We start from the raw sequence: 15,951 nt of genomic DNA, 5'->3' as shown, positions 1-15,951 counted from the left end.
AATGAGGATGTTGCAGTATGAGCTCTGTGATTCCAGTATGAGCTCTGTGATTCATTCAAACTCTATGGAGAGTTTGAATGAATAAATGGGATACATAGTGCCAGGCATTATTAAGAAATCAGGGAAGATCAGACCTTAAAAAGACTATCAAAAGTTATTTTTCTGGGGTGCCTGGGTTGCTCAGTTGGTTAAGCGACTGCCTTCGGCTCAGGTCATGATCCTGGAGTCCCAGGATCGAGTCCCGCATCGGGCTCCCTGCTCAGCAGGGAGTCTGCTTCTCCCTCTGACCCTCCCCCCTCTCATGTGCTCTCTCTCTCTCTCAAATAAATAAATAAAATCTTAAAAAAAAAAAAGTTATTTTTCTGAAGATTAAGTTCAAGTTCCTACAGGACTTTGGACAACACTCGCAGTAGTTATCTTGTTAACCATTAAGGAAGTGCATGCAGGGTGCTAGTATTGTTAGCTTCATTTTGGCTTCTACCCAAATTTTGTGTTACCGCAAAGGGCAGAAACTAGAAATGTACCCAAAACATTAAGTATACTCTAATGAGAGTTCTGAAGGTTAATTAATTTTTGGAATTGGCCAACTCTGTGGGTTGTATTTTGATCATCTTTACAGTATTGGCTAAGTGTTTGTTAAAGAAAATTAGTAGAAAGAAAGATACACAAAACCTTTCAAGTTGCCACTTCCTTGTAGGTCACATTGAATTTATGCAATACCAGGTAATCATTAGACTGTTAGTCTTACAGAACAACAGTTGCCAGAGGTAGGATAAATAAAGAGCAGTGGACCAAGTTGATAAGTGTTGGCACGAGGTTTCTGCATGCTCTTCAGAGGAAATGCTTTTCCTTGTGTCTATGCCTTAATCATTTACCTTTCTCAGAATTTTGTATCTTTCTAATTCCAGTGCCTCAGGGATCATGGTTTTATGTGTGGATTTAAGAGGTGGAGTTGGGGGTGTGGGCCGATACAGGACAGGCATTAGGGAGAACGCTTTTGGTGGTTTTGTGGTGGTGGCTTTGTTGTCTGGTGTATAATCATAAAGACTAAGAAACATTCATGCTTTAAATCTTACGGATCGCACAAAAAATCAAATGAAAAAAAGCCATGTATTTTGATTGCTAAGCTATAAATATATTTATTAAAATGTAGTCTTATGTCTTCACCATGTTTTATTTTCTGTCATTAACAATTTTTATTTAGAACACACGCTGATTCTGCAAAATCCACCTCTTCTGAAACAGACTGCAATGATAACGTCCCTTCTCATAAAAATCCTGCTTCCTCCCAGAACAAACACGGAGTGAATGGCTTTTTTCAGCAGCAAATGATGTATGACTCTCCACCGTCTCGTGCTGCATCTGGTTCTGTAGACTCCAGCCTTTATAACCTGCCCAGGAGTTACTCTCACGATGTTTTACCAAAGGTGTCTCCATCGAGTACTGAGGCAGATGGAGATCTCTATGTTTTTAATACCCCATCTGGGACATCAAGTGTAGAGACTCAAATGAGGCATGTATCTATTAGTTATGACATTCCTCCAACACCTGGTAATACTTATCAGATTCCACGAACATTTCCAGAAGGAACTTTGGGACAGACGTCAAAGCTAGACACTATTCCAGATATTCCTCCACCTCGGCCACCGAAACCACATCCAGCTCATGACCGATCTCCTGTGGAAACGTGCAGTATCACACGCACGGCCTCAGATACTGACAATAGTTACTGTGTCCCTACAGCAGGGATGCCACCATCACGTAGTAATACCATTTCCACTGTGGATTTGAACAAATTGCGAAAAGGTCAGCTCTAACTGGCTTCTACTGTGTTAGAGGTTAATGATAGAAAATATGTTCATCTGAATATTTGTTCTTTGCAGCATCGTGTGATGTTAAATGATAGTCCTTTTTTTCTTCAGCTCTGCAGTTGCCCACTCATGTAGCGAAGCTATCAGGGTCTCAGTAGACCGTTGGAAGGGTGTTTGTGCATGCGGCGTGTACCTGAGTGCATGTTCTGCTGGCAGGGAGAGAGACTTGGAGTTTTTCACCCCTGGAGAAGTATGGCCTTAGTAATACATTCCTGCCTCAGGAAGTGTGCACCCCTCTTTCCTGCTTTCCATGTATCCTGGGTGGGTGGACTCTCTACTGGGGCAGAGGAGCAGGAAATGGACCAGCCACAAAGCCTCTCCGAGTCATCCCTTTCCTGTATTTGTGTGCCGTTATGGCTGCTTCTGTGTCCCATCTGCTGGGCTCCGTTTCCTTCCTTCCTCGATAAGCAGTTTATACGTTGTGTCTAACTAGTAAACTCTGTTCCAGTCGTGCCATTCCACTTTTGTTTGGTTTTATTTATCTCTAAAGCTCGGAATCTTTTCTCCCCTTACCCTGGCCACTTCACTTAGTCCTACACCATGTCCCAGAGCCTACCAAAAGTTACGGACCTTGAGAGGAGAAAGATTCAGTCTGGGTTACACTCTGAGGTTCTTAAAGTCCTAGAAATAGAAGGCTGGAGTTTAAGGTGTCCATACCCTAAAAAACGTGTGCTAACGTTTCTGTATGTTGTGGTAGAGTTACCCACCTGTCCTAAAGAAAATAAAGATTTAATGCATCACGAAGAGTAATAATAAGGAGACTTGACTTTAGCTATTCACTACCAGTTTCTGATTCTCTTTATGAAGTGGCTCTGTAATCTGATTAAAGGTTACTGAGATATAAGTTAGGACCAAGGTGGTACAGAAGCTGAGAAAAGAAAAGTATTTCTTTTCTCCATCTTTAAATAACCCATCTCATCCTGGGCTTAGACATTCATTCATTGTCGTAATCAAATGCTGGTAGTGGTCAGCATATTAGTGAGTGTCTGCATTTTCTAGTGATTTAATGTGCCCATTCGGGATATTATTCTGTGAGCATCTTTTTAAAAAACCTGTGTGTGTGCACGCATACCTGCACACAGGTGTGTAAAGAGAGAGAACAGACCATTCTGAGAACTGGCAAAGGTGGGAAGAAATGCTGATCGTTTGTTTTCTGTTTTAGATGCTAGTTCTCAAGACTGCTATGATATTCCACGAACATTTCCAAGTGACAGATCTAGTTCACTTGAAGGCTTCCATAACCACTTTGTAAGTATAATTGACCTTGGCGTCATCAAGTGTGTTTCACTCAGGATCTTCACACGCAGTGCCCTGAGACTAAATGAGATCACGAAATACAAGTCCCCTCAGCTCCGTATGAATAGGTGTGACTTACAGTTGTGTTTCCCTGTTTGCTAATAGTTTCTGTTTATTAAAAGAAATGTATGTGTGTTTTAGAAAATCAAAAATATATTGACAGTGGGAAGCGTATCAAGTGAAGAACTGGATGAAAATTACGTCCCAATGAATCCCAATTCTCCTCCACGACAACATTCCAGCAGTTTTACGGAACCAGTTCAGGAAGCAAATTATGTGCCAATGACTCCGGGAACATTTGATTTTTCTTCATTTGGAATGCAAGTTCCTCCTCCTGCTCATATGGGCTTCCGGTCCAGCCCAAAGACCCCTCCCCGAAGGCCAGTTCCTGTTGCAGACTGTGAACCACCCCCCGTGGATAGGAACCTCAAGCCTGACAGAAAAGGTAAGGAGAGCATGGCATAGTGAAAGGGTTGGGGCAGGGGGGGTACCAGTTTAGATCTGCCAGCTTAGAGCTGCACTTAACTGTCATGAAATCCCAAATGCTATTGGGACTAGAAATTCTGAAGTATTTCATATTACCTTAGTTATCAACTTGTTTTAAGTGCGATACTGCTATTTGTAGATTAATAATTGTTATATGTTGATGCCCGGGTGAGGTTTCTGTCTCCTGTCTCTAGAGCAGAGGTTACAAACTAAAAATTACTCACAAGGTTTGGCAAGCAACAGGAGAAAATGAGAAACTGGAATGCACTTGCCCATTCTAAATGGAGTAACTAACTGCTCGTTGGCTATAATCCTTTGTTCACTTGTGTGAAAATAACGTGGGCCCATATGGGCAAATCATCTGATGTGTCAAGAGAAGCCAGAAATTTCATCTCTTACATGTATTATCTTTTGATTTTTGAATTTGATCAGCTAGTGTAATTTAAAAACAAAAACCAAAAAACACTGCAGACAGACCACACCCTTCTACAGGCTCGCTGTGGTCTTTGGCTGCTGGTTTGTAACCTCTTCTCCAGAGTATATAATATAATATCAACTCAGACTAGAGGTTATTACGTGCATTTGACGTAATTCTTTAAGAACAGTGAGGCTGTTTGTAAAGTCTTTCCAGTCTGTCCGTATAACAGCTTCTATAAAAATGATTCTGCCTTTGCTGGGGTATAAATGCTTCTAGTCTGTTCTTTCATACTGGCCTTCGTAAGTAACACTGAATTCTAGGGTAGCATGGTTTGATAAGAATTCAGTATAAACGAAACTCCAAACTGATAATACATACCCAGGTTTTTAAATTTGGGGTTTGAGTGGTTAAAACCCAGACATCTAGCTGTGTTACAGCATGCTGTTAGTGTGATTTAATCTTGACAACCACATAAGTTAGTATATTGGCTGTGTGATGAGTTGGCACCATTTCTGGGGAATTCACATTTGAAGTCTCCTGTGCTGTACACAGCTTTTTAAGGGCATGTAATATCTGTGTAAATTTCTCATTAACCTGGGTTTTTAGATCATTACTATTTTTCTGATTAAGTTCCAGTTGTGGGGAACAGAGTCTGAGACTCACTCAGAGTATCTGAAGAAAATGAGTTTTGTTTTGTTTTGCTTTTAAGTAAGTAAGTAAGGCCGGTCCTGTGCTGAAATGAGAAAAGTTACTGGGAACAGAAGCACTCTCAGGGGACCGTCACTTTGTCCTGCTGTCTGCATTTCTGTCCTGTGGGAAGTCTTTGTATCTGCTTTGTTCTGTCTCACATTCTTTCCTTCTTTTCTTGTTTTCCTGCCCTGGATCCTCTACGTGGTTTCTGCCTTCCAGGAGCTGTGGCCTACAACGCCCCTTTGTGGCCTCACTTCTGCCTCCTGGCTCCTTTTTACATGCGCGCAGCTTCTGCATCTGCTGCCTCCATCATTGTTCACTCACTGTAGAGTGCTCACAGAGAATTTGATTTCTCTTATTTGTCTTTTCACACCAGGCCATAGGATGGATTGTAGGCCAGCCCGTAGATTGGCTGCCACTGGTCAGCTGCCCACCTTTGGTCTGACAGCTGGAAGGATGGTCATGAGTAACACCCACGGCCACCCACACAGCCCCAGCAGCAGGGCTATAATCAGGGGTGGTTATCTTAGAAAGGGTGTGAGCATCACAGGCTTTTTATTTGACAACTTTTCCTTTTGCTTCTCTTTGTCCTCATTTGTCTTTAAATCTATTTAGGCATTATTAGTCATTTTCTTTGCATACAAAATGCAAAAGTATGTTTGAACATGCATAGATTTATAATTGAGTTCACAGGTTGCTGAAGGATTAAGGTCCAAGTGTCATGAACTCTTCGAAATACTGAAATACTCATTTTTAATGCTAAACTGGTTCTTATTACTTTGTGTGAGCAGCAAATCTCTACTTTTTTTTTTTTTTTAAGATTTATTTATTTATTTTGGAGAGGGAACGAGCATGTGAGCACGAATAGGGGGAGGGGCAGAGGAAGAGAATCTTCAAGCAGATTCCCCCGCTGAGCGCAGAGCCCCATGCAGGGCTCGATCTCATGACCCGTTAGATCATGACGCTTAACCAGCTGAGCCACCCAGGTGCCCCATCAGATCTCTACTTTTTAACCCCAAATGTAAGTTTTTTATCTGGAAGTCCTACATAAACGTAGAGGTGGTATTGTTAGGGTAAGTGTACAAAGCACCTAGCCCTACCTACTATACTTCTCTGCCTGCCCCTTCCTTTCCTCAGGCTCTGCAGAACACAATTCGAAAATTCCTGGTATATTTCAGTTAGTGATTACACCTGGTAAGCATAATGAGGAATCAGAAAAGATCCCTATTTATATGTTAGAAAAGTTTTAAGATCATAATGATAGGCTTTTAGTATTCTCTAGGTCTGACAGAGCTCATGTACCTCATATTATGATATATATCATTTTATGTATATATCATAATAATATGGCATGTGTACTATATATCATTTATATTACATTTTATAATGTAATATAATTACTATATATAATTACTGTATATAATTACTATAAATTATATTTATGTATAATTATACCTCGCTATGTATATATAGTGAAAGTACTATATATTCTAGTATGGTAGCGGTTAGTTGCGCTAGTTCTCTAAACCAACCTAAAATGACTTTACAGTAGAACAGAACAAAGTAGGTTCTTGGTTACTTCTGGAGGTTGTGTTCAGGCTTTTAAAAAATTAAGTGAACTGTTGAGAGACAATCTTGAGCTATCCAGGTGGTTTATTTGGTATCTATGCTTAGGTACAAAATGAACTGAGAAAGCACCCGGAATAAAATACATTGTTTTTGGCAAAATCAAGGAGACTAGGTTTAGCAAAACAGGGGAGGTTACTAAAATCATAGTAATAAAAAAAAATGGTTTTGCTTTTCTTTTAGTACTGTTTTACTTTTTAAATAAATATACAAAAGAGAAAGCATGAGAGACTAACTTAGCAAACTTTATCAACTCACTTTAGGAAGTTATAACTATTCAAGAAAAACACATTGAAAACCCAAATTCAGACCTTGGAACAGTTTATATTTAAAAACTTAAATTGTAGGGGCACCTGGGTGGCTCAGTCGGTTAAGTATCCGACTCTTGATTTTGGCTCGGGTCATGATCTCAGGACCGTGGGATCGAGCCCCATGTCTGGTTCCACACTCAGCATGGAGTCTGCCTGGGATTCTCTCTCCCTCTCCCTCTGCCCCTCCACTACCACCAGCTCCGCCCCACATGCTCGCTCACTCTCTCTTGCTAAAATAAATAAATATATCTTTAAAATAAATAAAAATAAAAACTTAAACTGTAAAACAAATGTCTTATTTGGTCATGAAATTCTTCACATGCATAGCATCAGATGAGTCTGTTTTACTTTCAAATTTTGTGACATCAGATACATGACTCAATCTATTCCGGTATCTCTTATTAACTGTACCTCATAATTAGCAAACCTAATTCTATCAAATATGGCTTGATTAGTTTCAGGGCCCCATATAACTAGTTCAGTACCCAGTGTAACCAATTTCTGTGGTTGTCTTCTTTGGAAGAGTCTACAATAAATGAGTGACATTCTCATCTTGTTTATACCCCCATTTATAGATGTCAGCTGCTGTAATTAGTAGTACAGATAAGTTTTTCGAATACTTCTGAGTAACTGAAGCTTCAGAAATGCATAGATGTTCTAAACACTTACGTTTAATGTATTTTCATGGACCCTTTTGCCCATCACCCAACTTATGGTAGCTATATTTTCACCCCTACTATTTCTGTCACGGTAGGATTTGTTACAAACCAAGTTTTGTGTATATTAATAGAGGAGAAAAGCATAATTTACATATATTGTACTAAATATAGGAAAGCAGAGGAGTCATTGTAAAAGCAGGAAAAATTATGTTTTGATTGTTTCAACTGAAAGTTACATTTTAATTGAAAAGCAAGTTCATAAAGTTTTGGAAACTTCTGTAAGCTGTCTATCGTGGCTTCTCTTAAAGTAAGTCATTACCTGAATCTACTGTATTTAACCACTATGCTGATCTAGGCCCCCTACCCCCATCCAGTCTCCTAACACGATGTGGCAGCCATTTGAGCCTCAGACACTATCTTTTTACTTTGTTTTGTTTGGCTTTGTCCAACCATGGCTTTCTGCAGTAGTTCTGACCATTAGTTATTGTATTGATTTTGAAAAAGCAGTGCAAGTTTACTTCTGGTATTTTTGTACATTAGTCGGATTAAAGTATCTTCAGGTATGCATCTTCACTTCAGTGTAGGGAGCATCCAAAGACCAGTCTGGATGAGCTTCCCTAGATGGGTCTTTTTGACACGGTTGACATATTTGCTCTAGACGTTTGTTTTTTCAAGAGATCGTCTGAAGTTTTTGAATGTGATTAAAAATTAACATGCTTTTTATTTCTATTTTTTTAAATTAACATGCTTTTTCTTTTATACTATAATAAATGTTTGGGAGATGAATGACACTAGGAAATATAACTAGATTTTAATAAACAAGTGTTAAGTTTGAATTAATTTTGGTTTGGTGTTACAGTTTAAAGGAAATGCAAATGGAGTACATTTTTAGGGTGCCTGGCTGGCTTAGTCGGAAGAGCACGTGACTCTTGATCTCAAGCCCCATGTTGGGTGTGGAGATTACTTAAATAAATAAAAACTTCAAAAAAAAGAATGGAGTGCATTTTTATAGCATAGCCTTTACATGCAGATTGTTTCTCCTAAATAGTCTTTACCTTCCAATATATAAGTATCATTATTGCATTCTTCTTCATACAGTCAAACCATTAAAACAAGTGTAAAAGTTACCTGGATTAGTTCTTGGAATTATCAGAGGATAATAATGTTGTGAATTATCTTTCTTCTTTCTTGCTTTTTGAGATATCTAATGGAAATAGTATAATCTATAAAACTGTGGAAGAGTAAATAATTTAGGCTGAGTTAAACCTGTAGTAAAACAGAAAATGAATTTTCCACTTTGTGTTGAATTTATGTAAGCAGTACCTATGAAAATAATACTTGATAGTGTATGGACTTTGCAAAAAAGATTGCATCTGCTTGTTTGAAACATGACCTCATGTGACTGCTTTGACCGTATTTGGGTTGATCAACTTCTTAAACAACATTCAGTTGCTCTTTTTTTCCTACTTAAAAGACCAACAAAAAATTATGATATTGATCAGATTAAACACTACCAGCTTTAAGAGAACAGCAGTTCATCAACATAGATTTAAATGCCTACCAATTATAGGATATAACCTTTGTTAGGCCTTGGGTCTGCAAACACAGGAAGAAAAGGTGGCTTCCCTGAAGAAGTTCACTGTCTAGTGGAGGATGTAGAAAAGTAAACACATTATCATAATTGGCATGGAAGGGGCTGTGGTTGAGGTAAGCTTTTGGCACTGTTATCTAAGCTCCCCTGAGGAAAGTCTGAGAGGGTGAATGGCAATTAAATGATGGTAGAGGAGGGGGGGATGGCAGAAGATCTTTTTAGTCAGAATAAACAGTATACCCAGATCCTTTAAAAGAGGGCAGATGGGACTGGCTGGGTTGTGAGTGGGAGGGAGGGAATTAGATAGGGAGGAGGGGAGCAAAGTATGAATGGAGGAAGAAATGCCAAATGCCTTGCAGGTGCCTGATCCTGAGGGTGTTACAGTCCATGCTAATGAGTTTGGGCTTTATTCTGAGTACACCATTAAAGGGTTTTATGCAGACAAGTAACATAATCAGGTTGGCCCCTAGAAAGCTCATGCTAAAATTTAAGGATATGCTAGGAAAAAAGAGTGTATTCTCTAATGTAAAATGTTACAAAAGTCACATTTTTTCAGCATCTTCCTCAGAGAGTGCTTTGCTCGGTTTTCCAAATCCAGGGTTCTTAAAGCCTTGGTTTAGAAATGATCAAATGAGGAAAGGCATAACAGAGCCCCTTTCCTGGCTCTTATTTGGTCCCTCAACTTGGGGACTTACAGTGATTTTTAAAGTTTTGAAGACATCTGGAGTATAGGTGGAGGTTATTTAGCCATACAGTGTCAGCTCATCACTTTCAGAAAAACAAACTAGGTAAGTGAGGAACATATTAAAAACAGGAAGGTCTTAAGAAAAGACTTCAGACTTGCAGATTTTTTATTTTCTTAGGTAAATGAAAACAGACTGTTATACTGTCATTATAAATACAAATTAAAATTTATAAAATAAAGATTAGAGGGAAAGTAGAATTTAGAATGACTTCTTGTAAGAGATCTGCAATGGCAACTGGTAGTAGAGGAAACAAAGCAGGTCTCTGGTGACTCAAAGGACAAATTGCCTTTTGAACATGTAGTGGGAATGCCTGCAGAACAGTCATATGGGGTGATTGTGTAAATGTGTAGGTTACGATCTGAACCAGGGATGAAGATCTGTCAACTTGTACTCCAAATTACAGAGCAAGTCACATGATCCAGAGATTGACCCCCCATAAGGGTTAAAGCACCGAAGGAATTTCACCAGTAATCAGTGCACTCTAAATGAAATAATATTGTTTTCTTTGTTCAAAGGTAGTCTAGCTAAAGCCAAATTGTAATCTACTGTGGATTTAAAAGTTGAGCCTCGAATGAGTTACTCTGTTTCCTCTCAGAATTTGAGAGCCAGTGTATCTCCAGAGTTGGTTTATTTTTGCTTTTACTTTATTATCCTTATTTCTTACTCTTTATTTTTACCCTTTTCTTCAACAATCAGGAAAACATTCAAATATTTGCCAGTAGACAGTGGAGAAGAAGACAGGGCCAAGACAGGCGTACTAATATCTTGGACCTTTTTTCACCTTTCTCTCATAAGTAGTACTGAGCCATCATTTGGGTATGATTTCATTTCTGTCTGGAACATCAATGTCAAATTGAGTTTGGAGGGATATAAAGAGATAAAGCTAACAAAATGTCTAAGTGACTCACTACGATTCAGTGCCACACTTCCACATTGCGACTTTGGTCCCAAAATCAACCTTGAGCTTTGCATGGAGTGGAAAATACATATAAATTTTATAAAAACACTTTAAAAACCTCACCTGGTACAATATTTTTCTATTAGGAAAACCAAGGAGTGCCCTTGACAGTGCTTAACAGATGGAATTGGTTTGGAGAAGAGATGATCCGTTCACGGTCAGGTAGTAGAAGGATCACTGCTGGGAGCTGTCAGACATGGGAAGAATGGAACTAGATCACAGGCAGGTCGAGTTAGCAGTCACAAGACCTTGAGTATTTAACCATAAACACAGGTGAAAAGTTGAGAAATGTGGAGGGTGACCTCTGGGGGAGGAGCCCAGTGACAAATCAGGAGGAAGCCCAGAGCTAATGAAGCTAGTGGGTCTTTGAGAAAAGGAGGAGAAAAGCAATTATTAAACTTCACGTCACTCACAGATCAGCTACCTGTGGCATTCAAGTAGATACAAGATCTCGAACTGAACTGACCAGTTCAAAACTGACCTCTAAACACTGGTTTCCTCGTATTTTCGATTGCCCAAAAGGAACGAGAGGTAAAACAGTGTGGACAGCACAGGAGCATACACCAGCAGGTGCGAGGCTAGGGGAAGCCTTCATTTGGCCTCTGTAATGTTGTTACCCAAGCAAGTCACGTAACCTCTTTCGTTCTTCGGGGCTATCTCATCCATAAAATGAAGAAGCTGGATTTGATGTGTAAAAGCCTTTTAGCTGTAAAATAAATTTATTTTTCTGTGGTAACCCTTACCCTCTGCCTCTTACTTTTTTTGAAAGGAAGTACATTGTTTTGGGAAGTTGATAAAAAGCTGCCCTCCTCTGTTGTTTTTAGGAAAGTGCCCTGCCAGTGTGGGCCCTGGATAGGTATTCAGCATTAGGGGTAGGATTACAGCCCCAAATCTTACCACTCACATTTTAAACTAGACCTGCCTCATTTCTGAATCAACTCAATGTATTAATTGCCTAACTTAGAAAATTGGTTCATTAGAGAATTCTCACGTTTTATAACCTGGAGATTTCCTATTTTAAGAAACTTTTAACCTTCGGTAGGTAAGGTACTAGATATTGGCACTTAATCAGCAAATTCTTAATTTTGCCATCTAATAGATGTTGACTCACTTTTGTAAATGCCAAAAAAAAGATGAAACTCTGGTTCCATTGAGAAAAGAGCAGCTTAACTTACTGATTTAAATGATACTGCTACTCTGGCCTCCAGGCTTCCTATGGGAAAAAGTGAGGCCACGGCTGAATGTTAACCCTGTACTTTTCATAGGGCCTTTCAGCAGCACTTGTATGTGGCAGAGAGTAAACGAAAAGAAAATGAGGGCAACTGAATTTGTTTTCAAATACTTATATGGAAGCTAGACAACCAGCAGTTCCAGAATCAAGACCTCTAATCCTTGCAAAATGATGTCCCCGAGCAACTACCAGTATCCAGGGGAAACATCAGTGGTCTTGGTTTTGATCTTGGATTAGCAGACATTGTAGCATCAACCTGCTTCTCTAGAAGGGCTTTTGGACAGGAGGTCAAAGAGTAATCAGATTAAGGTTGTTTAAATACCTCCATTAAATTAAGAAAGTAATATTCTAGGGAAGAAGGCCTTGGTACTTTCTTATCAGACTTCAAAGAAAAGATGTACTTTGAGGTCTGACTGAGGTATTTTATAATTTTTTATTTGATCCAGTTTTCTAAGGCATGTTAGAAGAATAACTAACATGGCACATGTCTTTCCTCCCTTCCCCCAAATAAAGATAACCACTAACCAGTCTGGTTATCCCACTAAAACCTTACCATCTTTTATAACACTTGGCTTGTCACACTGTTGCATGAAGCGTCTTCCTTTCCATTGTACTGAGCATGAATTATATGTAGCAAGATTGAAGTATTTTCCACAAACAAACTTTTGTTTATGCTTTGAGATGTAACATTTCTGCTCAGGGCTCTGTTGCTTTTTTACAGAATCCATTTTTCCAATTAAAAAATAACATATTAAGAGAGTCTTCTTTTTACCAATTAGGTCAAAGCCCTAAAATTTTAAGACCCAAACCCCATGGTTTAGAGCGAACTGATTCACAAACCATAGGTGACTTTGCTACAAGAAGAAAGGGTATGTACTTTAGCACCGCATGCTGGATGGGGCATTGGGAATTTATTTATTTTGTGATGGTTTTTTCTTAAAAAGTAAAAGAGAAGAGCCTTAAGTACTACTGATGTTGTAAATAAAGCTTCCTAGCACATTATTTCTGAAGTGAATGCTTCCCATAATGTGTGTCTTCCCATTGTGGCTTTCCATAGACCCAAGTCTACTTGTTATGCCATGAATAGCAGCATGATAAATTTGATAATACATGATATTTAGTCTTGTCCTTTTGCATTATTCTCTTAACCTTTTGGACACCCATACATTGTTTTCATTAAGCTTGTGAGCTACTTGTGAGTTCCAAATGCCTTCTTTATTTATATAGAATGTGGTATATATTCTGTTCTGAGACAAAATAAAGAATCACTTCCCATGGATTATTTTATGCCATTACTTAGAATTTGACAGCTTAAACTGCCATTAGCCTCTGGGTTTCAAAAAAGTGAAACATAAGAATTAAAGAAATATGTTCACTAAGCACAATACTATTTTAAGTGTATACGTGAGCAAGATTTAAACTCAGACTTAATCTAGTCTTCAGAAAATCACATTGAGTTTTTTGTTTTGAATAGACAAAAATACTTACAAGCCCCAGTGATTCTGCATAGTCCTTTAAAATGACCAGCTATTTTATTGTTTGATGGTAATTATAACATAGTTGATTAAAAGTATGAGTTGAGTAAAAGTATGTCCATATATGGACAAAGACTAGAAGAAGGAAACCTAGAAAAATGAAATTTTTTTCTTTGGAGTGGCAGGATGAAACGTAACCAAAATATTTACCCAATATGTTTAAATAGTCTCCTAAAATATAATTAATATTAACATACAGTTTTATTTCTTTTGTTCATTTAATTTATTTCTGAAAAATGTTTCATTCTTGACCTTAAGGGCTGAGAGCTCTGTGGTATTTACTAGCGTGGTAATTCTCTGTTGTAATAATGAGGTACATAAGCAAAGACCACTTATAAATCAAGCCAATAAGAATATTAGTGTTTATTATTATTTAATTTGATAAAGGATATTGTTGGTTAAATAAGCTAAAAATTTGAGGTAATTTTTAATAATGGCCTTCTCTCAGAGCTGAGTTTGAGTCTTAAAATGTTATTATTGCTTTCTTTTATTTGTTTTCAGACTGGGCTTGAATTAGTTTAAAAGATTTGGTCAATTCTTTTTTCAGTTTTTGATTTTAGCAAAGTTCGGTGTTTAATGCTTTCTATACATCATATTATATATATATAGTTGTATAACTGATGCTTCAGTGTTGAAGAGTAGAAATGTTTTTACATAGAAATTAAAGCTCTATACTTGGGGATAAAATTATTTTTTAAAAAAGGAAATAAGGAAATAATGAAAGGTATACATTAAGTAACTAAAGGAATTGGGTCACATTACCCTTTCTTCTCGTTTAGTTTATTTTCATAAAATATTAAATTAAGAAGCAACGTGTTGTAATAGAGCTTTAGACTTTGAGTCAACAACCATGAAACATTATTGGATTTAGCTTTTGTCACTCATTATTTAGCTGTGTAACCTTGGGCAAATCACGTAACATCCATGAAGCTGGTTTCATGTGTGAAACCAGCTGGTCTTAGATGTACTCTGGCTGTAACGTATAAGTAGAGAGAGTGAAGATCTTGTTTTGTTTTCCAAATTTCTGTATACTGAAGCCTCTTTTTCTCTTTTTCATTTCAGCCAAGCCAGCACCTTTAGAAATAAAACCTTTGCCAGAATGGGAAGAGCTACAAGCCCCAGTTAGATCTCCCATCACTAGGAGTTTTGCTCGAGAGTAAGTCTTTGTTTAAAATATGTACCTTGATTGTTCACTATAATGGAAAATACCTGGAACAGTGGTTCCCAAAGTATGGTCTGGGAAGCCCCTCCTTTTCGGGTTCTGTGAGGTCAAAACTATTTTCATTAAGATGCTAAGATGGCTTTTGCTTTTTCCACTCTCTCTCATGAGTATTTGCTGGACTTTTCCAGAGGCTACATAGTGTTTGATCATATCCCTGGGGCAGGTAATAAATAGAAAATATTTGTGTACTCTTGTGGTGTTTTTTGTTTGTTTGTTTTTATGTATAAGTCTATTTTTTTAATTCAATTAATTAACATATAATGTATTATCAGTTTCAGAGGTAGAGGTCAGTGATTCATCAGTCTTATATAATAACCAGTGCTCATTACATCATGTGCCCTCCTTAATATCTACCACGCAGTTACCCCATCCCCCCACCCCCCGCCCCTCCAGCAACCCTCAGTTTGTTTCCTATGATTAAGATTCTCTTATGGTTTGTCTCCCTCTCTGATTTCATCTTGTTTTATTTTTTCTTCCCTTCCCCTATGATCCTCTGTTTTGTTTCTTAAATTCCACGTATGAGTGAGATCATATGATAATTGTCTTTCTCTGATTGACTTAGCTTAGCGTAATACCCTCTAGTTCCATCCTTGCCACTGCAAACGGCAAGATTTCATTTTTTTGAATGCCAAGTAGTAGTCCATTGCGTGTGTATATATATCACATCTTCTTTATTCATTCATCTGTGGATGGACATCTGGGCTCTTTCCATAGTTTGGCTGTTGTGGACATTGCTGCTAAAAACACTGGGGTGCATGTGCCCTTTTGGATCACTACTTTTGTATCTTTGGGGTTAAATACCCACTAGTGCAATTGCTGGGTCGTAGGGTAGCTCTATTTTCAACTTTTTGAGGAACCTCCATACTGTTCTCTAGAGTAGCTGCACCAGCTTGCATTCCCACCAACAGTGTAAGAGGGTTCCCCTTTCTCCATACCCTCGCCAACATCTTTCGTTTCCTGACTTGTTAATTTTAGCCATTCTGACTGGTGTGAGGTGGTATCTTATTGAGGTTTTGATTTGTATTTCCCTGATGCCGAGTGATGTTGAGCATTTTTTCATGTGTCGGTTGCCATTTGGATGTCTTTGCAGAAATGTCTGTTAATGCCTTCTGCCCATTTCTTAATTGGATGATTTGTTCTTTGGGTGTTGAGTTTGATAAGTTCTTTATAGATTTTGGATACTAGCCCTTTATCTGATAAGGCATTTGCAAATACCTTCTCCCATTCTGTTAGTTGTCTTTCGGTTTTGTTAACTGTTTCCTTTGTCGTGCAAAATCTTTTTATCTTGATGAAGTCCCAATAGTTCATTTT

The 15,951-nt window shown here is 38.2% G+C and overlaps 1 protein-coding gene across 5 annotated transcripts in view; it reads left to right on the top strand.

Annotated features, from left to right (window-relative positions):
* The window catches only part of GAB1 (GRB2 associated binding protein 1), a 122,514-nt gene that overhangs the window by 92,777 nt on the left and 13,786 nt on the right, over nt 1–15,951 (top strand). For 3 of the 5 annotated variants that reach the window (XM_035022999.1, XM_035023000.1, XM_035023004.1), the window contains 5 exons: nt 1,205–1,806; nt 3,034–3,119; nt 3,309–3,612; nt 12,663–12,752; nt 14,481–14,574. In XM_035022999.1, the coding sequence (XP_034878890.1) occupies nt 1,205–1,806; nt 3,034–3,119; nt 3,309–3,612; nt 12,663–12,752; nt 14,481–14,574 (1,176 nt within the window). The remainder of the gene's footprint in view (nt 1–1,204; nt 1,807–3,033; nt 3,120–3,308; nt 3,613–12,662; nt 12,753–14,480; nt 14,575–15,951) is intronic. The other 2 variants (XM_035023001.1, XM_035023002.1) reach the window with 1 other exon arrangement.

The sequence above is a fragment of the Mirounga leonina genome, unplaced genomic scaffold, assembly GCF_011800145.1.
Source record: "Mirounga leonina isolate KUSES-001 unplaced genomic scaffold, KU_Mleo_1.0 Mir_176, whole genome shotgun sequence".
Classification (NCBI taxonomy): Eukaryota; Metazoa; Chordata; class Mammalia; order Carnivora; family Phocidae; genus Mirounga; species Mirounga leonina.
The sequence above is the reverse complement of the archived record's forward strand: the minus strand, read 5'-3'. Positions and strand labels throughout refer to the sequence as shown.